At 30.4% G+C, this 24062-nt stretch overlaps 1 protein-coding gene across 2 annotated transcripts in view; it reads right to left on the minus strand.

Annotated features, from left to right (window-relative positions):
• LOC136977000 (cyclin-dependent kinase 11B-like) overlaps window positions 1-21663 on the minus strand; it is a 37908-nt gene extending 16245 nt beyond the window's left edge. The window contains exons 1-8 of one of the 2 annotated variants that reach the window (XM_067272408.1): window positions 21594-21663; window positions 10961-11088; window positions 9956-10092; window positions 5426-5699; window positions 4213-4325; window positions 2607-2750; window positions 2351-2506; window positions 734-805 (exon numbers count right to left, since the gene is read on the minus strand). In XM_067272408.1, the coding sequence (XP_067128509.1) occupies window positions 734-805; window positions 2351-2506; window positions 2607-2750; window positions 4213-4325; window positions 5426-5699; window positions 9956-10092; window positions 10961-11088 (1024 nt within the window). In that variant the 5' untranslated portion in view covers window positions 21594-21663. Of the gene's footprint in view, window positions 1-733; window positions 806-2350; window positions 2507-2606; window positions 2751-4212; window positions 4332-5425; window positions 5700-9955; window positions 10093-10960; window positions 11089-21593 lie in introns of both variants that reach the window. The other variant, XM_067272407.1, reaches the window with a different exon arrangement.
• Window positions 21664-24062: the final 2399 nt, after the last annotated feature.

Genomic DNA, 24062 nt, shown 5'->3' on the forward strand with positions numbered 1-24062 from the left:
TATTTGTGCTGAATGAAGTGAAAACAAAAAAAATTGAGTATTATCTTAAATACAACAATAAAAAGTACTGTACCTCTTATTCATGTACATAATTTCTTAAAAAACAATATAATTTTGTAATACAGTAAAGTCCTGAAAATTCAACTCTGAGTAACTCAACATTCTGTAAAACTCATCCTGTCGTTTAAAAAAAATTAATCTAATTTTTACCTCTAAGTTAACACTAGGATGAAACAAGTTATCATTTTTCACTGGTAGCACTTGATAATAGCAGCAATTCCATATGTTAATAAAGAATATAACCCCTTTTCCAAGGCATGCATAATATGAATGTCACTAATTTGAAAGTAGCCACTAAAGAGCCAATATTTTTTAAAACTAAAATTTAACTACAGATATAAATAATTCCTATTGGTATATAGTTAATATGTATATGAATTTACACATATAATACCTTTATGAAAATGCCACTAATTTAGATTAGCATCATTGCTATGCCACTGTATGTTAATTTAGCAGAATTCCACTATGGTTGGAACACACTGCCATCAATGAAAATATGGTTGAGCTTGACCTGCATTTTAACACAACCTTGTTTCTCTCATTTTACTGTTAAACTTTCATGATACTTTTTGTGAATCATTGTAACTCTACATCTTCTCAGTTCACATTAAGTTGAGTTTGTAGGACTCTATTGTATTGTATAGCAAGTATAATAAAAATTTTTAAGTACCTGATTTTGCATCAGCAACTTCACCATCTGACATTTTTTCATCTTGTTCACTATCTGAAGAATGAGTACTTTCTGAAAATTCATTTCATTCTATTTATTTTGTGCAATCAATTGTGCAAAAAAATTAAATTAACAGTGATAAAATCAGTAACTTTTTCAATAATATATAAGAGGGTTTCAAATTCCTTATTCCTTTATGAATATATTACAAAATTCAGAGTAATATATTCACCATTGATTACTTTAATAACATACTTGGGAAAACAAAATTTATGTGAATAAAATCATTCATTAAACAAATTAAAATGCCTGTAAATTAAGCAAAACTATAAATATAATATTCTGGAATGTTTATAAAATACAAATATGTATTATAGTATTGCTGTCTTTAAGAATACACCACTTCTGTTCCATTTTTCAAATATCAATATGTAACTGGTTCAAACACTCATTCTCTACAAATTATCACATCCACAGATTCCAAAAATACTAGCCTTTCAACAACTTTATTTTACCAATGCATTTTGGAAATTAGAATATTTCCCTCTTCAGTGGGCTTTCTTTCAAACGAGCCAAATGAAGCACAAACACTTTTTTGATACTACAATATTTCAATATTCCAATTGTTATTTTTTTCTATTTCCATATAAAATCATTTCTTCCTGTGTTCTCTTCTTTGACTATACATACCACATGGTCCTTGCCATCATTACTTTCATTCATTGTTCCTCACCTCATTCACCAACACTCCTACTGCAACCGAAAAATAAAAGTTTGGCAAAAACCATGCGGAATGTGTAGGGTTAAAGAAAAGAACACAAGAAGAGATGACAATTGAAATATTAAAATATTGTAGTATCAAAAAAGTGTTTGTATTTCATTTGGCTTGTTTGAAAGAAAGCCCACTGAAGAAGGAAATATTGTAATTTCCAAAATGCATCTGGTAAAATAAAGTTGTTGATAGGCTAGTATTCTAGGAATCTGTGGATGTGATAATTCCTAGAGAATAACAGTGTTTGAACCAGTTACATATTGACATGATAAAATGATCTGCTTTGCAAATTATATGCTGCTTATAAACTAGAATACATGATCTAAACTGTAAAAAAATATCAATACTCCTCCTATCATATTCTTAAATTTCTGTTATATTATTCACCACATATGTCAGATATTTATTCATTCTATAATTTAAAAAATATCTTTGTAGACAGATTTTTATACCTAATAAGCATTTAAAAATATAGCTTAACAATTATTGTAGCAGCAGATTCTGTGTTTTTACATAATGTAAGTGTGATATTGGATATTTTCAATATCTAAGTAAAAAAATTAACAGATAGAAAATAAACAGCAAGAAAATGCATGTATAACATTTTTCCCACTCACTTATGAATCATTCAGCATAATAAAATAATGGAATTTATTCACTGAAACCCTCTTGTATAAAATTTAATATTCAATATAATAAAACAGAATACAAATTAATAAACAAAAGTAAGTAACAAATTAAAATAAGAAATTTTATAAGTAAATTTTAAAATATTTTAATTAATATACAGAACATAATTATATAATAAAAATTTCTAATTAAAATTAATCGTTATTAAATTGTACCTTCTGAATCACTGCTTGAGCTGCTGCTGCTTTCAATGGGTTCATCTTCAACTTCTTCAGCTGAATCTTTCTGTTCACCTTCACTTTCTTCAGCTTCAGGATCACTTATATCAAGATCAATATCATCTCTTAAAGCTTCAATCACTGGAGACAATTCTTTAAACATATCAAAGATCAAAAATTTAAATATTTAATAATTCTTCCAAAAATTTGTATTTATCAATGGTTTGAAAAAAACTAAAGCTCTAATGCTAACCAACAACCATTTTGCTTTTGTCCAACTTCATTTCTATATCAGTTTGAAATTTCTCTTCTATGGGCTTTTTAATAGGACTCCTACTTCTTTCTCTCTTCTTATTCTTATCAATTTCATACTCTTTTTCATCGATAAAATGAACATCTATATTATTAAAAATTGTAGAAATATAATTTCAAATTTACATATTATTAATTATCATTACAAACTGAACATTTATAACATACAAAAAATAATCTTTAAAACAAGAAAACTAAAATTTAGTCTTTGTTATTTAGTTTCAATTTCTAAATATCTACAATGGCTAAAATTTAAGGACCCATCACAATGTTTATGGAAAATTATTCACATAGGAAACAAGTTTACATTAATAATTTTCCAAAAGCAGTGTGTTAAGTCCTTAAATTTTAGTCATTATAGATGCTTAAAAATTAAAACTAAACTGTGTTAATTAATAATAAAAAATTTATCTATCTGTAGGACTTTAAATTTTAAAATGAGACATTAAAATCTCTATTTAAATACAAGAATCTCTTGTCAAGTATGGTTTTTAAATGAAATGCATTTCTACTAAAAACTGAGCTAATAATATATAAAAACTGTTATTATATTGTATTATTTATTATAATTATCAACATATATTTTAAAAAATAATAAAAATGCTTATGATTGGTAAAAAGTCTAAAGTCTCTTTAATGTTATAGAAAAACTAATGTTTTCTTTAGATAATTAAAAATTATTTGTAATTAAATGTTGGAAACAATGTTATACTTTTCATCTACTATTAACAACATACTATATGACTACACTAATTATTTTATACACATTGATTCAGTGATTGAATGTATTTTTGAACTTTAACCTCTTATTCTCCATAGAGCCTTCAATTCAGCAACTGTAGTTTTACCAATCAAGCCACATTTTTGAAATGAAACATTCACAAGCCTTACAGGATTACACTTTAATATATAACCCCTAACGAATGCATATACAGTAGAGACTCGTTAATCGGAACTCCGGTAATCGGAATCGCCGGTAATCGGAACAATTTTCAGTCAGACTGTGTCGTGCTGAATCGAACGTTTTTGATACTAGATTTACTTCTAAAGTATAATTTTCATGTTTTTATATTCTTCAATATATTTATTTTGTTTGTACAAAATAAAGAAATAATTTTTAATGATACGATAGCCTCGATTATTATTATAAAAATTTTCGTTAGGCTTAAAATCGACGAAAATTCAACACAAAGCGACACGCAACGAAGAAAAATTCAACACGAAACGACACGCAATGGAGAAAAATTTGAACATCAGACAGGTTAATATATTTATTCGTACATAATCGGTAATCGGAACAAATCACTAATCTGAACAACCCCAGTCCCCAATTGATTCAGATTTTCGGTTCTCTACTGTATATCTAAATACCAAACAGTTATTAAGACAGTCAAAAATTACGGTGTTAATAACTTTATTTAGAGGAAAAATCTATAACCATAGTATTTAGTATCTCATAAAAATAGAAATTAAAAAAAAATCCATTTTCTCTAAATAAAAAATAAACATGATGATAAAATTGAATGCATTTTCAATATTAAGTTTACCTTCTTTTCGTAAAAAACCCTTTTCTGGTTCAACTCTGCGCACTTCTCTTGCGCGCCTTGGTTGTTCAACATACATGAGACGTTCTTTCCTCCACTCTCTTTGGAGTCTTTCCCTATTTCAGTAGAGTGAAACACAATAATATATAAATATGTTTGAAAAAATATATATATTTCAAACATTTACATATATACAGGTATCCCCCATACAACACAGTTTGAAAATTGGTGATATCCCCAATTTTCAAACTTCTGGTTTTGCTCTAACACAGTTTTGGAAATCCTCTGTACAAAATTTCATAATTTTTAAGTGTAAACTTCTTTATTCGACATTTTTTTTATTCAAGTAAGCACATGTGTTATCTTAAATTTGCCCATAGATTTTGGAATATTGAAATTTTTAAATTATTTTGTGCTTTTTTCATCAGGTTTACTTTAATGAAAACCAATAAGATAAGGAAGAAAAAATTGCACTAACTTTCCTATCAACCAGGTATTATTGTCACTGCTTTCAGACTTTAGCCCTTAAAACTGTCACTGTGTTTTCTTTTTATAGATTAATCTTTGTAATTAGTAAAGTTTATTTAAACAGTTTTAGATATGTGCCATTAAACTTTTTTTAAATTGTAGTAATTGCTTACCTACATTTAAAAAAAGTTTACAGTGGTATCTCAGTACACAAATATAATTCTGAAAAAGTTGCTCAGTACTAGACTGAACAAATGCAACCCACTATAACAAACTTTCAATTAATAACATATTTTTATTTAGTCGTCTATAAAAATTTTTTTGATAAGAATAAAAAATATGAAAATGTTGCCGATACTTGTGATCAAGATCAACAAAAAAGCAGAGATGATGGCAATACTTTGTAAAAAAGAAAAATGTCCTCGTTTAACTAAAATTAATATTAATGTGTAATTCAGCACATTTAATTGCAATTGTTAATTAATTATTGATTGGAAATAAATTATCGATTGCTTTAATTGACAATTTCTCTTAGTAACAAAAAAAAAAAAAAATAGTATACTTTTGTAACTTCTGGTACTTAACCCCACATTTTGCATTAGTCCTTTGTTTCATATAGCAAGGATTTGCATAACATGGCACTTTTTTGGAATGTAACTTTAGTGTTATATGAGAGATACCTGTAAATATATTATTATTAATATATAGCATAAATTTAAAATACAAAAAACAGATTTTAAATATTTACTGTTCTCTCTCATCTCTTTCTTTTTCTCTTTCAACTACTACTTTTTCTCTAGTCCTCTGAGATAATCTATCACGAACATCTTTAATCTCTCTAACAATTTCTCTTGTTTCTTTAACATCTTTATTTTCCTTAACTTCTTTTTCTCTGCGAGATTCTTCACGATGCCGGTGTCGTCGCGATTCGTGATCTCGACTTCTTCGACTCTCTGAACGCATCCCACGTTCTTCCATTCTCATACCTCTTTCTCTGCTTCTACGCCTTTCTTTACGCCGTGCTATAATTCAAATTAATTATTCATTTCAGAAGTGAAAAACTGTAAAATATCTTACAAAGTATATTCTTTTTCTGACTAAAAATATTTTATATATGACAATAAATTCTTTAATGCAAATTAACAACTCATAAATTTATTGTTAAAACATATATAGTAATATTTTTATAATGATAAATTGTTAAATTAGAAATGAAACTTCACATTATTTATGTTAAATATAGTTCATTTATTATTGTTAATTGTCTACTTGGACTTTACTTATTAATAGGACTTTATACCGGTGTTCAAAGATTGGCACAGTAATGAAAGTTAGTTCAGGAAAAAACAAAATTTCTTTATTATATCACCTGTATTATAACACGAAACACGTATAATACGTGTTTCATGTTATGTGTACAGAAATTATTACTACAGATGATATAACAAAGAAATTTTGTTTTTTCCTGAACTAACTTTCATTACTGTGCCAATCTTTAAACACCGGTATAAAGTCCTATTAATAAGTAAAGTCCAAGTAGACAATTAACAATAATATAGATAACAATAATTAGAATTAAGGACAGTAAGGCTTTTACAATAGTTCATTTATATTTCATGTCAAATACTAGCAAATTATTAATATTAATAAATAGTCCAGGGTGATAGTTCCTAAAGTATCTTTTCATTTTGTCCACTTTTACAGTTCAGGAACATAAAGGTTGACTCTGCCAAAAGGTTTTATCTTAGTCTCTCATTTGCCACATGCAAAACCGATTAAAAAAATTCCCTCTAGAGACAAAAAATAAAAAGACTTTGTCACGGTCTTGATAGGTAAAAAGTAAAATGACACTTATTTTATTCTAGTGTTCCTTCGTTTTTACTAACTCTAAAATAAATTAACTATATTTAACACGAAATATTGTAATATTTATTGTTGGAGTTATAACATCATCTTGTGTAATTTATTATCTTTAGTATGATAATATGAATATTTTTCTTCAACTTTAAAATAATAGTATTTTTAGATAAAAAAAATGATCTCTCATGAAATTTCATTAAAATACATGAGCATGAAATAATGTATCAAAATATGGGGGGGCACTTTGTAACGTCTGCTAGTGCTGGTGACTTTTTCACAAACTTTCTAATAATGACTTTTATGGTTTGAATATGATTTGTTCAATTTTTTAATGTTTATACTTATTTCACTTTTATTAATTTTTTTGATATTTATTTGTTAATACATGTGTTGTTATTATTGCTGTCCTGTCTATGTCCTTCCTCCTTTAAAGTCGTACATATCCTCAATTAGAAAACGTCAAAGAATGCCTAGTGAACCAGCTCTAAAATCTCAACAGATGGAATCTTTTTTCCATTATTGGGTTCATCTACTACTATCTCAAAATTTGGTTTCTTCTTAGAAGAGCAATTTGATGCCATCTTGACAAAACTCAAGGATTTATTTACAAAATTTGAATGGCTAGCTATTTTGCATAAAGACTTTGATTATCATCTCACTAACATAGAGAAGTAATGTAGGCAGAACTAACTAATTCATCTGTGCTTTCAACTTCTCAGATTTCTTAATTTTGTACTTATTGGATTCTTCTTTGAATGAAAGTAAGCAAAATAATATTGTTATTGCTAGATTGCAAAGTAATTAAACAGAAATTTTGAGTTTAGTTTCCAATATTCTGTCTTCTATTAAAAGACCTAATGGTGATAATATTTCTGTAAAAAGTTTTAATAAAATTTCCAAAAATAATCTAGTGGTAGTAGAGCTTGACCTTGCTTCTGATAAAAAATTAATTTATAGGAATTTGCATAACATTCAAATGAAGGACAAGTGTTCCAGCATCAAGATTTTTGACAATTTATATCAGAGATCAAGAATTCAGAGGAAGACTGATCCCTTTTTACAGAGAAGTTAAGGAAAAACATAAATCTGTGTTCATGAGGGCTGACTGTTTAATAATTGATGGTGATAACTTTGCTTTCTATTTATTGAAAAATAGGTTGACGTAGATCAAATCTTTTTTATTACCAGGGAAGCTGACAGATTGTCAAGTGGAAGAAAACTAGGAAATTTATCTGATGCTTCCTGCTCAGAAGATTCTTTTAATTTAAAAGTTTTTTCTTGGAATATATATTTTCTTGGAGTTTTTTTTCTCAGATAGGGGTCTTCTTCTTTTATTAATCTTCTAAGACAATTGTTTTCTAGTACTGCTTATCAAATAGAAGTTAACCATTGTACTTTAGAATTGTTAATTTGCTATTAAAGATCTCCCTCAAAGCAAACAACTTAGCCCCATTCTTTTTAATCTATTTGTCAATGATCTTCCAGATTTCTTTCACAGTCAATGGCATTACACCTATCACTGTTGATTGCACTGAATTGTCGTTTGTTTGCTGATGATATTGCAGTACTTTCTTATACTCCTACTGGTCTTCAGCAAAAACTTAACCTTTTACAGGATTATTGTAGAATTAATAGATTACATATTAAATCTAAGATAATGATTTTTTGGAGAGGAGGTAAGCTGGGAAAGGCTGATAAATTCTATTTATTCAATTCTGATTTGAAAGTGGTATTGTCCTATAAATATGTGTGTATTTATTTTACTCCACAGGACTTTATTTTCTTTAATCTAGGCAAAGTAATTACGAAATTTAAACTTAAACTTGCTAATGTAATAAAGCTAATAATTAGAATGGAACAATCTTCTGTTAAGTCTTATTTTTGATTGTTTGATTCCTTGATTCGATCGAGTTTTGGTTTTATGCTTCCTATTTGGGGTCCATGTCTTATTGATGAACAGGAGAAGACATAATTGAGATTCATTAGATCAATTTTTCATCTTAATCATTCAGTATCTGGACCTGTTTTGGGATCTGAATTGAATAGACCACCATTGGCTGTAAGTTTAACTATGGCTATTTTTTGTTATTGGTTCAAGATTCTAGAACTACCAGAGTCTGATCTCAGGAGGTTGGTTTATAACAAATTAAAGTTAGTAAGTACTAATTCTTTGGTTACAACTTGGTTTCCCTTGGTGACAGTCTTTGAGAGAGAAATATTTGGCTCAAGTCTTTATATAGAGCAGAAGTACATTTTGTTGAAAAGTTCTTTATCCTTTCCATGGATACCTCAAAGTTATTTATTGTTAAATTTAAATTATGAGATTAAATCTTTGGCAATACAACTGCAGCTTAACAAATATAATGGTTTTTTTAAATGATTGTACAATTAATGTTACACCTTGTTCTAATTGTTCCTTTTGTAATCTTTATTTTTAAATATTAAAAATCATTTGTTTGCATCTTGTGAATATACTGAACATTTAAAAAATAATTTTTTGCTAATTGATTTTAATATTAATTCTTTATACAACCATAATTTAAGTTCTGTAACATTATTTAAACAGTATAATCACTTGTTTTATTTAATAAATACATTACAACAGTTTCTAAATTTCAACTTAAATATAATAGTACCTGAATGATGATAATTATCATAATATATGTATTTATGTTGTTTTTAAAGTTTTTTTTGTACCCTTTTGTAAAAGCAAAAAGCCAAATCAAATAAATGATTAATTGATAATGTATTGAAATATTTATTTAAAACAAGATATATTTCTGCAACTTTTCTAAAGTTTTGTATTTAATTGTCTCTATTTTGTTTTTATTCTTCTTTTTTTTAATGTAAATATCAATTTCCTGAAACCTAATGTATTGATACTAAGCCAAATGATCGCCACAATTAATTAGGCTATTAATAGCCCGATTAATTATGGCAATCATTTGGCATTTTTTTAAAATTATTTTATATCAAATACAAAGTAAAAAATTTATTTTTAAGAATGTAATCATGAATATAATGAATATATTTATTAATGTTAAATGTATTCTTGTTTTGTGTAACAATTATTACTAGAGCTAGAACATCTAAACAATAAAAATCATATCAACAGTTATAAAAATTACAACTTATATGATTTTTATAACTACTTATTTGTTTTTTAGTGCCTAGATATCCTAGCTCTAGTTACTATTGTGTGCTCTTTAATTTAAAACTTATATTTTTGTTGAAAAATTAAAAAATAAAATATCACACAGTTCTAAATAATTTAATTATATTTTTCAGCTGTGATTCAATTTAAGTGAATGTATTCAAAATTATTAACATAATACTTAAAGAAAAATAAATTTCCTGTTAATAATTGGAAAAGTACAATTAGATATAACTGTTACTTGTAAAGATAATGGACACTCACATTCATGTTTGCGTGAATGTCTGTCTTTCTTCCGGCTTTCTCTTTTTTCGCCACGGTCTTTATGAGTTGCAAAAGTGGCCTGGGGTGGTTTTATATCCAGAGAATCATCTCCTATTTCATCATTTCTTGAACTATCACTAGAAATAATATTCATATAAGTTATATAAATGTTACATAATTAATATAATAATTTAAAAATCTACAAAATTTTCTAGAAAAAACAAAAAAATTATTCAAAAAATGGACTGATGCTGCCTATTGGTTAATAAAATAATATAATATTTGGTACGTGTATTATTCCTAAGTACAATTAGGAGGATTGATCAAGGATATGTGTTACATAATTTTGCGGAACAGTATGTGCAAGTGTTACAAAGCAATACAATAGAGTGAAACGATAATTGTAAGTATAAAAATAGCATTACTTTATATAAGGACAATTCTTTGTTTCCATTTTGAAAACTTTTATTTTTTTACAGAGTATTTGGTATATATACAATTTTATTTTGCAGTAGATTCCTGGAAACTCGACTCTTGATAACTCGATATTCTGTAAAACTCGTTATGTCATTCATAAGAAAAAAAACCATGTAATCTAATTTTAATGCTATAACTTAACACTATGATCAAACAAGTTATTGTTCTTCACTGACAACACTTCATAATAGCATCAATTCCACATGTTAACAAAGAATATAACCATTTTTCCAAGGTGCCACTGCAAAACACCACAACATGAAGTCAAAGTAGTTACTGAATAACCAATATTTTTTAAAATTTAACAACAAATAGAAATATTCACTATTGGTACATAGTTAATACATAAATGAATTTGCACATATAATACCTTACAAAAATTCCACTATTTAGACTATCATCATCTATGTTGTAAAAGTTGTCATTTTCAATAACTTGTCACCTCCTCAATCCATATTAAGTCAAGTTTGCGAGACTCTACTGTACTATGTAAATGTTTAACAATGCGCATAAAATTTATTAAATTACCTTTCCTCATCTTCTATAGGTGAATTTGTTATTTTGTATTTTTCAGGCTCATCCTTTTCAATTTCTCCATCTTCTTCTGATTCGGACACACTCTTAACAGTTAAGTCTAAAATATCCTGATCTGACATCTGCGTAACAAAAGTTAGAATTTAAAATAGAAATATATTACATTGATACCAAATTGACATCAGATATTCAATTAATCTATACATAAACATAAAATATCAAATTATATCCTTATAAAACAATAGCAAATGTTTTCAAGACCAAAAACTACTTTCCTTTGTTTTAAATGTTTTTAAACTAAATTTAACCTAAGAGTTATAAAGAGTTAACTAAGGATGATCATTGACAATGATATTTATGAATTATTGATTAGATTATTAATTTTTTGAATGCCATATCGATTCAAGATTTATTTGGTAAAAAATAACTTACAGAATTTAAATATGAATCCATCTAAAATAACATATTTTCAATATAAACAAGTAAAACAGCAAAGCCATTCTTTGGACGAGACTATGTCTCAAAGAACACAAGCAACGCATGCGCAAATCTCACACTTGCGCCTGTTTGTAGAAACAGTCTCAGCATTTTGTATTTTATTTTGACCCGGTTCTCGATCCCCTGATTACCTACAAGTGTGGTTTATTTTATGTGTGCATGATTTGGGCACCAAATACTCTGTGCCAAATTGAAACTGCTGTCATGTACTCCTTCATACCTCTAAGGTGTGCAGCTGTTGACAGCAGTGCAATTTTAAAGATGAGACATAGTCTCGTCAACAATCTTAGACTATTAACTTCAAAATATTATAGTATGTCATAGATATTACTTTTCCAGCTGTTACTTAACAAATGGAAAGCTTAATAACTTCTTTGTTTTTTGTTGAAAATTTCTGAAATTTGGAGGGAGATGTGTGTATTAGGGAAAAATGTTTCTAGAAATTTTCAGGAAAATCAGACTATTGGTTCAGGAGATATTAAGACTTTAGGGACATATCTCAAATTAAAAATTTTTTTACACTTATAAATTTTTAGTTTGTTAAAGAATATATGTATTGGTTTTGAAAAATTTTCCAATTTTTTACAACTTTTGATAGAATAAGCCAAATGAGTTCTAACTTTTTCAGAGTGTATATATTATTAAAATAGTTTTAAGAAATTGATATTTTCCCAACCCCCAAGTCTAGGTCTGTGGTAAAAATATAAAAAGCTATATTTTTTTTTTAATGAATTCTTTGAGATAAATATTTTTTTTGTGTGTGTATTATTAATCATAATTTTCATTGAAATTAGACCCAAAGATCTCTATTTGTTGAAGAGGTAGAGGGGGGTAATATTTTTAAAATAAAATCCACTTTACAAGTAATCAATCATTCATATCAGTAATTTTATGTAAATCTGAAGACTTAAAAAGTAAACCACACGTACAGGAACCACTTACCGGTGTTGGAAACAAAAAAACGAAAAAACGTCGTTAACGTTTTCGAACTTTGGAAGTTCTTCAGATGATTAAAAAAAAAAAAAAACGACGAACGCAGATCCAAAAATAGAATAATTATTTTAAAACCAAAATTGAATACTTCACGATACAGCCGGTTGATCGGACATGCGCATTTCGTTTCCAACACTGGTAAGTGGTTCCTGTATGTGTGGTTTACATCCCCGGTGTTCTGTAAATGTAGAGACTTAAAAAGTAATTATAATATTAGCTTAATGTCCCTGAATTAATGTTTTCTATAATAAAGTAGCTTTAGTCACTAATTCTGAGTTTGTTGTTTGGAACTAATCATATGAGGACTAAGCTGATGGTTACTGTTTCAGAGCATTTTATTACTCATCTTTCTGTCAAATATGCATTTCAAGTGCAGCCTCTCATCAGTCCAACCTATTTGTATATTAGAACATACAATATTTAGTAATACAGTAGAGACTCGTTAATCGGAACCCCGGTAATCAGAATCGCCAGTAATCGGAACGATTTTCAGTCGGACTGTGTTGTGCTGAATCGAACATTTCTGATACTAAATTTACTTCTAAAGTATAATTTTCATGTTTTTATATTCTTCAATATATTTATTTTGTTTGTACAAAATGCAGAAATAATTTTTAACGATACGATAGCCTCGATTATTATTATAAAAATTTTCGTTAGGCTTAAAATCGATGAAAATTCAACACGAAGCGACAAGCAACGGAGAAAAATTTGAACATCAGACAGGTTAATATATTTATTCGTACATAATCGGTAATCGGGACAAATCACTAATCTGAACAACCCCAGTCCCCAATTGATTCCGATTTTCGGTTCTCTACTGTACATTAATTATCTTATCTTTATATACAATTTTTAATTTGTATAACTAATTTTACTATTTAATAGGTGGTTGTCTCTTTAATCCGAAAACATTCGGTAGACTAACTTACAGCTAAACAGGCCTAAAACTTTTTTATTGGTTCTTCATCAAATGCATTTCGGATCAGTTCTAGTATTGTAAAAAGCGCAATGCTTTCCGAACAGCCTTAAAGATATATTTATAGAACTAAAATTTGATGTAAAATGTTTGTAATACATCCGGAAAAAATAGTAAGTACGTATTTACTTTTAGAAAACTCTATATTAGTTACACAGATCTTTGTAAAAAATTTTTTATATAAGAAAACTTTATAATTATAGTACTACTGTAAGTACACGGGAAAATAGGAATTAAAAACGGATATGAAAACAGATACCAGTGAGAAATGTATAGTTAATAAGGAGGATACGAAGAACTAAAAAGGTATAAAAAATGTATTTAGTTAAAAATGTTCTTTAAGGAATTTTTTGTAAATCTTATTATGTACGCACTCACGTCACCCATGTTAATAAAAAACCTTTGGTTTCCTGTAGCACTGATGAAGGACCAGGACTCATAAAACTGGTCCGAAATGCATTTGATGAAGAACCAATAAAAAAGTTTTAGGCCTGTTTAGCTGTAAGTTAGTCTACCGAATGTTTTCGGATTAAAGAGACAACCACCTATTAAACATATATACAGCTACTAAACAAATTTAATTAAAATTTGACTAATTTTACTATTATTGATTTCAACTCTTTAGATACAAAGGTTAAAATTATTAACTTTATACTTTTGGTAATAATACTTTTGGTTTAACAATAAATATAAAATGGTCTCAAAAATTATAGTGAATGGTATTTACAATGCAGATTCAATAAATAACGTTGGTAGCACTGTTAAAAAAAAAAAATAACATAACATACACGATTAAGACTATAATAATAATAATAACAAAGCTTTATCATTTGATTATTAAACAGTAATTGGTTATTATTCCTTAATTAATGTCATAATTTAAAATGAGGATTAAGATGTTTATATTAATCTTAAAAATACAAATATAAATAAATATCTATATAATATATCACCAAACAATCGCCTAAATATCGGGCTACAATATGGCTAGTTAATCGGGCTATATATATTTGTATATATGTCAAAACCCGTTTTTAGTTAGAACGCGTTTTAACTAGTTGAAACTAGTTTATACTGGATGTCTTTGTTAAAACCCGTTTTAACTCAAATTCATTTTTGACTAGCAATAAATTCTAGTTTTAACTAGACAAAACGGGTTTTAACAAAGACATCCAGTATAAACTAGTTTCAACTAGTTAAAACGCATCCTAACTAAAAACTGGTTTTGACTGCAACATATAGAGTGATTCGGGGTAAGATGGTTAGCGGGGGAAGATGCCTACTTTTTGATATTTTCAAACGATGACATCAGATATTGTCATGTGTTTGTATGATGAATCATTGGGCCAATATTGAGTGCAGAAAGCTTAGTTGGCTACCGTTACCTCATTTTCTACATCTGAGAAGAATAAAAGCAAGATAAGAATGAAGTTTTTGTTGTAAAATGTTTCTAGAATCATTTTAAAACTAAAAGTTAAAATAGAATTTATTAAAAATTGCCAAAAACAATTAATGTGTGATGTAGTTAAGGTTCTAAAGTTTCCATTGTGAGCTACTGCCGATTCTGATCAGACATGCTAGAACACGTGACTCCACTAGACATCTTACCCTGACAAATGGAAAAGATGCCATATTTTTCTTCGGGTAACATGCCTATTTTTTGTTAATTGAATTCCAATATGCCTATTTTTAATAAATTTTTGTTTTCTCGTTTTATTGCAGGATATGCATAGAAATTATATAAAGACTTTTCAGAAAGGTTTTTGGACTGAAAAAGTTTTCAGCTAGCTATAGAGCACGTTAGAATGGGCAGAAACTTAACAATACTTATACTGTGCTGTTATACTTACAATGAAGTACTTTGTACTACATATGCAATAAATTAAATTTGGTTAAGATATTCGAAAATTAATTTTATGCAATTATATTTGTTATCTTACCCTAATGGCATTTGGCATCTCACCCGGATACTTGGGGTGAGATGCCTAAAATGCCAGACAGTAAAAAAGTCGTCATTGCAAACACAATATACAATTATTTTTCATATACTCCAACGTTTTATTTGAAAAACATGCTGAAGAATATGATATTTTCCTTAGAGGCCTCCAAAATCCAAATTATTGCTATAATTTCCTTCATAAGCAAAATGTTAGGCATCTTCCCCCAAATCACTACATATAACTTTATTTATTTCCCCCAAACATATTTCTGTAGCTAAAATTAGTTTTAACTAACGTTAAAAGTAGAAAAGATTTTAGATAAAACTAGTTTTATCTAAAATCAAAACATGTACAGCAGTAAATTAACTAGACAAAACCCATTTTGTCTAGTTAAAACTAGAATTTACTGCTAGTCAAAAATGAATTTGAGTTAAAACTAGTTTTAGCTAGACAACACGGGTTTTAACAAAGACGTCCAGTATAAACTAGTTTCAACTAGTTAAAACGCGTTCTAACTAAAAACGGGTTTTGACTGTAACATATATATATATATATATACACACACAAACATATACAGGTGATGATTCAGAAGATCTCAAATGAACACCTACCTTTGAAATAAATGTATCCTTCACCTACTTCTAAACATAGGCGAGTGATACAAAAACAAACCATTTTTACCATATTAACAACATAAGACCACAAACAAGCATCATCCAAGTGTTCTAACAAACTTGTACACCTTACACATATTCCTTTCTGAACAATTCTTACACATATTCTATGTGTAAGGTGTACAAGTTTGTTAGAACACTTGTTTTCTTGTACTTCTAAAAATTACAGGTGATATTTGCAGCTATATTTCCCCAGGTAAAAATGGTTTGTTTTTGTAAGCCGATCTGATCTATCTTTAGAGTCGCCGCAAACTACAGCTTTGCAAGAGCAAAATGCTAACAAATGTGCGCTAGCACACCCGATGACGTCAAAGGCCCTGTTCCTTTCTTTGCACCAGTGCAGTTATCCCTTTATTAGAACAGTGATATCAGCGTACGCTTCTATCACTGAGCAGGTACGAAGAAAGGAATGGGGCCTTTGATGTTATCGGGTGTGTTAAGTTCGATATTCAATTTAACAAAATTGTAACACGTGTGTTTATGTTACGTAGTGTTGATGTACAGTCCACAGCTCTGTCACACGTGTCAGGTGTGTTGTGTAACTATAGACTTGAGAATGCAGGGAGAGATCTTCCTGCCTAGGGAAGGAAAATTGTGCTTTTTCCTTTTTGGTGTGGCCGGGGAGTGCTGACGGGAGTGTGTAGCAGTGCTGACCAGAGTGTGTGGCTGTGTGGCTGGCAAAGAACCAGTGTTGTGCCTTTATTAATTAATTGTCGGGTGCCTGAGTGTTACTCGCTTGTGGAGTGCCAGAGTGTTACTCACTAGTGTTGAAAATAAATTACAAATAGTGTTGTTGTTGTGTTATAAATAATTTGAGTACTGTGTTTATAACGTGTGAACAGCAACATGTTAAAACATTTTACAGGGTGTGCTAGCGCATGTTTGCTAGCATTTTGCTCTCACAAAGCTGTAGTTCGCAGCAGCTCTTAAAGTATACAAATGCAGATGTGAATGATTACAGAGGCTATATCTTGCAAAGGGTTACATTTAGAGGTTTGGTTCCTTTGACTTTTTTGCTCCTATGAGCATACTCTACAGCTCTGTTAAGGTCCCAACAGTGTCATTCACATCTGCAATATTACTCTTTAAAGTTGGTTAATGTTACCCTAGATATCGAAATGGCAGTGCTTCCAGTAATCTCGTCTCAGATTACCTAGTGGCGCTTGATGTACGGGGTGCTGAAATACAAAACCTGTGCGATATGCAAATTAATGCAAATAATTCGATGAGGGGTGTGTAAAAGGAAGTTTTGCATTTAAAGTGTAGGTTTGGTGTAAAGTTGATAGGTAATATTTCGTTTTCAAGTAATTTAAGTTTAAAATTAACATTTTTGAAAGTTTTTTTTAAATAATTATTTGGTTGGATATCCTTTATATTAATTATTTTTGAAATGGGTAATTTCGACATTAACTCCGAAGAATTTCAGGTAGGATGTAGTACCTCGCACGATTTTTTCCGTCTTCTCAAATGTGAGTATTCTGAAAAGCTGTTCTTGGTGGTTAATGTTACCTTAAATGCCAAGATGGCGGTTCACCTCTGATTTAAGCAAGGAAACAGTGGGACACTCGTTCTAACCTAACCTATCCTAACAAATTACCATAATTATTAGCAACCAAATTATTAGGATAGGTTAGGTTAGGTTAGGTTAGAACGTGCATCCCACTGTTTCCTTGCTGAAATCAGAGGCGAGCCGCCATCTTGGCACCTAAGGTAACATTAACCGTTTTTCCTAATTTAAATTCCATCAATCCTTACTTCCTCAGCAGATTTACCAACAATAATACACAAACACCTAATTACTTGCTGAGCTTGCTTATATCTTTATTTTCAAACGTTTTCAACCTAGTTATTATAGGTAATCCTCAGGAAAAATTTATTCCATTTTCACATTCGAATATATAGCCTTCGAATGCTCGTGATATTACGTTTCGAAATTTTCAAAAATTTTAACGGTTTAAATAATAACAAATTAAACCAACTACAAACACATTAAAAACATTACTAATTAACAAACATAAAATAAATAAATAAATAAATAAATATTGTATCAAAAGTAGATTAAACTAGTTAAAGCTGTCATGTCCTTTCTACGGGTTTTTAAATCCCATTTCTTTTTCTATTACGTATTTCCATGCTGTTGGAAGGTTATTTGCGTCTTTTGCATTTAAACATTTGTTTTCCACCTTACTCTTATATATTTCTACTTTCTCCATCCCTAATGCAATCGTCAGGGAATGGACTGCCCTTACTATTCTCGCTTCATCCCATTTTACGTTCGCTCCTTCCTCTTGTCCCATGATCGCCAAAATGGTGTTATTGTGCCCTTTTTTTACATCATATTTGTGTTCTTTTATAAGCAAAAGAAAGGTGTCCCGATGGGAAGTCCCATGTCGGGACTCCTATGCGAGTTGGTAGTACGTCAACTAGAAAAAGATATCCTAAGATCGTTTGAGGAGTACATTGTAATGTACAAGAGATATGTGGATGACGTATTAATAATTTAGAAGAATGAACGAAAGATTGGTGATTTTTTAATTGCTATGAATGACAATCCGCATGGGTTAAAGCTAAAAATGGAACAAAAAAGCCGTACGCAACGCCATTTTCTGGACATAAATATAAAGTTTAAAAGGGGAGGTATACAAACTTCCGTTCAAATGTAAGATGGCAGCGTTTAAAGCGCTTATTAAAAGGGCGTACGTATATTGCACAGATGTACGAGATCAAATTAAGGAGATTGACAGAATTAAAAAAGTGGCAAAGCGGTTAGGTTATAAAGCAAACATAATAGAAGGGTTACTTAAGAGTTACAAACAGCATAGACACAGAGGATTTAATAGAGAGGATCGGATCAGCAAGTTCACGTACGACAGAAAAATGGAAGGGGTGATAGAAGAGTTATGTAGATATAAAGGCACAAAAATGATTTATAAAAGAGCACCAAGCATATACAGATTACTTAGAAATGATAAGGACGCAATGAGAATGCAGGATAAGGCGGGGGTTTATAAGATTCCATTTGAGAACGAGCAATTAGCAGTAACAAAAGAATATATTGGAGTAACTAGACGTAATTTGGCAACACGTATAAAAGAACACAAATATGATGTAAAAAAAGGGCACAATAACACCATTTTGGCGATCATGGGACAAGAGGAAGGAGCGAACGTAAAATGGGATGAAGCGAGAATAGTAAGGGCAGTCCATTCCCCGACGATTGCATTAGGGATGGAGAAAGTAGAAATATATAAGAGTAAGGTGGAAAACAAATGTTTAAATGCAAAAGACGCAAATAACCTTCCAACAGCATAGAAATACGTAATAGAAAAAGAAATGGGATTTAAAAACCCGTAGAAAGGACATGGCAGCTTTAACTAGTTTAATCTACTTTTGATACAATATGAAAATTATCACCTTTAATTGTCCAGCACAAATGTTTTAACAAAAATAAAAACGTTTTCGATCGTTTTCAACGGTCATCTTCAGTTACAACTCAAATTAAAAAAAGAACGATAAAATAGAATTAAATACGAAAATAATAAATGCGCATGCGCAACTATAAATATATCGCGCATGATGCCTAATATACAGAATAAATGAATAAAATTATGTAAACAAAAATACGTGGCCGCATCTCTTGTACGTTGTTATTGTTTATCTTCTGGTAAATGTTCGTCTTGATTTCCCTTCCCCACAGGTGATAACACAATACACTAGATACATAGACGATATATTCATTCTATGGAATAATAAGCACAACACTCAACGATTCCTAAATGATATCAATGATAACCCTTATGGTTTAACTTTACAACTGGACCAGGAGAGCTATAATAATGTTCATTTCCTCGATATTAATATCACCTGTGGGGAAGGGGAAATCAAGACGAACATTTACCAGAAACCGGGTCTAAATACTATCATCATCCCGAATCAATCGGTGGATCCCAGGCATATTAAGTATGCGGCGTTCCGATCTTGGATCAAGCGTGCCTATACTCATTGCACAAACATATGTGATACCTATAAAGAATTGGATTACATACTCGAAATAGCAACACAACAAGGTTACCAGAGAAATATAGTAGAAAAACTTATCACAACGTTCCAGAATCGAAGTAATCACTCTCCCGCGGATAACGGTAAACAGAAGATGGTAATCAATTATTATCCCTTCTTGAACAAAATGATAAATGAAATTGCTAAGGCCAATAGTATACGTATCGTTTACCGACGTAATCCGACAGTTTACAAATTGTTAAGGAATGACAAGAAGAGAGAAGATCGGAACTCTTTAACGAGGGTTTACTCCATACCAATAAAAGACCAATGATTTAATTCGGATATTGTTTATGTAAGAGCTACTTTACGGCACTTAGAGCAAAGAATCAAAGAACACCAGTACTCGATTAATAAGAATCTGGACAGTACGGTTCTAGCTTCATACGCCAAGCAACAAGATATTGAGGTATTGTGGGACCAAGCTTCCGTCATCAAGCCGACGAACAATAGACATACAATCAAACATCTAGAAAAGCTAGAAATATATAAAGCCCAAGAAAAAACGGGATGTATCAATCATAGAGACACGGATTCTTTATCGACCACATGGAAATCGTTTTATAAAGATAAACAATAACAACATACAAGAGATGCGGCCACGTATTTTTGTTTACATAATTTTATTCATTTATTCTGTATATTAGGCATCATGCGCGATATATTTATAGTTGCGCATGCGCATTTATTATTTTCGTATTTAATTCTATTTTATCGTTCTTTTTTTAATTTGAGTTGTAACTGAAGATGACCGTTGAAAACGATCGAAAACGTTTTTATTTTTGTTAAAACATTTGTGCTGGACAATTAAAGGTGATAATTTTCATGTTAAGTCTAATTTCCAGTAATTTAAAGTTGGTTTTTGATACAATATTTATTTATTTATTTATTTATTTTATGTTTGTTAATTAGTAATGTTTTTAATGTGTTTGTAGTTGGTTTAATTTGTTATTATTTAAACCGTTAAAATTTTTGAAAATTTCGAAACGTTGTAATATCACGAGCATTCGAAGGCTATATATTCGAATGTGAAAATGGAATAAATTTTTCCTGAGGATGACCTATAACAACTAGGTTGAAAACGTTTGAAAATAAAGATATAAGCAAGCTCAGCAAGTAATTAGGTGTTTGTGTATTATTGTTAAATTCCATCTTCCGGTTGCCATTTCGATACCTAGGGTAACATAAAGCTTAAAGTTTATCTAACACCTTTTAAATCAACTTGTATTCACAAAATATCATTTCAAATTCTTGTTTTTTGTCATGTTATCTATAAACTATAAATGTTTTATGTATATATAGACAAAGTAAAACAATACTTTGCACTACGTCAATATAAGACTTTAAACTCAGCAACGTTGGATGTGAATTTTAAAATAAAATCGATTATATTTGATATTGTTTAAGTGTTTGATGTGTTATATAATCGATTATCGATAAATATACGAGAAATTTAAAAATTTTAATGTATATTTTCTACTCACTTTTGCGTTTTGTCAAAATGCCGAAAAGTATCTTCGCTTCTACGCCATTTTGAAAAGAGCTTCAATAGCCACCTGCCGGTACCCAGTAAGAATTATATTTAAAAAAAAAATTATTTTCAATAGTTAAGAGAAGAAAAATATTACTGTATTATTTTTAGTTATTATAATTAATATTAGATATAGATTTGAAAAGTAAAAAAAAATTTTAGTAATTCTAAAATTACTAAAAATCGTCGGACATGGATAGCAAATTATTGAAAAATATATATGGCTTGGAACAAGGAGCGAACGAATGGAATAAAAAATTCAATGAAACATTGCTATCTAAAAGATTTAGAAGAAGTGTAGCCGATCCCTGTCTTTATACCAGAGGCCATAAAAGATGCTTGTATTTACCAATTCATGTAGATGACGTAATAGCAATGGCTACAGACGAACATACGTTAACCGAATTTGAGACCAAAATGAAAGATATGTTTAAAATCAAGAATTTAGGTGATTTAAAATATTATCTGGAAATACAATTTGAAAGAGACGAGAACGGAATATTTTCACTCCACCAAGAAAGATAAATCGAAAATAAATTGCGGGAATTTAACTTATCTGATTCAAAACTGTCTAATATTCCTATGGATACAGGATACTTAAGAAGAAATGAAATGCCTGATATGTTCAAAAACAACAATGTATACAGAAGTGCTATTGGATCTTTATTATATCTAGCGACTAACTCGCGTCCGGATATTGAGATAAGTACAGTACATCGATATTAGCGCGAAAAGTAACAAAACCTTCGGAAAGTGATTGGGTGGATGTAAAAAGAATCTTTCGTTATCTGAATTCGATTAAAAAAAAAGAAACTTAAATTAAGAAATATTGATGAAGAATTAGAACTTAAATGTTATGTAGACGCCGAATGGGGAGGCGATCGTATAGACCACAGATCGAAGTGGTCTTTTTTTTTTTTTTTTTTTTTTTTTTAACTCTTTTCGCCCAGTGGGCACTAAGAGGGCCTCTTACAGCAAGCCCATTATGGGTTCGGCCAGGCCCACAATGGGGCGACCGGGTGGTGAGGGACGGGGCCCGACATATCCGAACGGACCACCCCCCGAAAAATTCCTGGGGATTTTTCGACCCGTTAGGATTCGATCCCGGTCGTGGCAGCCTACCGCTACACCGGCGGTAGGCTGCCACCTTGACCGCTTGGCCAAGGTCCTGACCAGTTGGCCATCCGGCCCCGATCGAAGTGGTCTGTCCGGATATGTTGGTCCCCGTCCCTCACCACCCGGCCGCCCCATTGTGGGCCTGGCCGAATCCATAATGGGCTATAAGAGGCTCTCTTAGTGCCAACAGGGCGGAAAGAGTTACAAAAAAATAGACCACAAATCGAACACAGGATATTTGCTCTTGCTAAAAGGAAGTCCTATCCGTTGGTTTAGTAAAAGCAACAGTGTGTAGCACTTTCGTCCATCGAAGCGGAGTACGTAGTCTTGGCAGAAGCTACTCAAGAAGCTGTATGGATGAAACGACTTCTAGAAAAAATAAATCTAGCGATTACAACACCTATCAAAATATTTGAGGACAATCAAAGTTTTATTCGACTTTTAGAATTAGGAAAAGCACAACAGCGCACGAAACATATCGACACAAAATACCATTTTGTACGTGATTTAAAGAATTCGGGGCAAATTACTGTAATCTATTGTCCCAGCGAACGGATGACGGCCGATTTGATAACAAAGCCGCTAGACGCGAATAAGGTTAAGAAATTTACTCGCGATATCGGATTGTATTAATGATCAATCGTTGAGGGGGGTGTTGGAATCAGCGATCGAAATTATTGTCAAATGTTATACGACATCGTTACGTACAACGAATTGTGTCGTAATGTTTTGTAAACGTTCTTCCGTTACGTAATAAAGTAACGGAAGAACGTTTACAAAACAAGGATGGTGGCGCTGTTGACCCCTAGGGGATAGAGTACCTAGATATCAGAGTAGCGACATACGAGTCATCGCCGCCATGTTCTGTCGACTGTCATCACGTGGTCTATGGGTTTACATTAAAAAATGACGATTTTTTTTAGTTTAATAAAGCATTTTTACGAATAAGATGCTTACATAAAATTAAAAAAATTCGTCATTTCTTAATGTAAACCCATAGACCACATGATGGCAGTCGACAGAACATGGCGTCAATGACTCGTGTGTCGCTACTCTGATATCTAGGTACTCTACTCGGGGATAGTGACCTTGTTTCACACTCCCCTTTTCCAGCGCTGACTTTCCGTGAGTTGAGACAGTGTAATCTTTGTTTCTTTGTTATATAACCAGTTACGCGAGTCTAACTAGTTTTCACTAATCTCTCTGACAAGCGACATTAAGTCTAACAAGTTATAGGAATTATTCTGTGTACAGTATTTACTTACATATCGAAGTAATTGATAAAAAGGAAATTAAGTTATATTAG

This window comes from Centruroides vittatus, unplaced genomic scaffold (genome assembly GCF_030686945.1).
Source record: "Centruroides vittatus isolate TY-2023 unplaced genomic scaffold, ASM3068694v2 contig_439, whole genome shotgun sequence".
Classification (NCBI taxonomy): Eukaryota; Metazoa; Arthropoda; class Arachnida; order Scorpiones; family Buthidae; genus Centruroides; species Centruroides vittatus.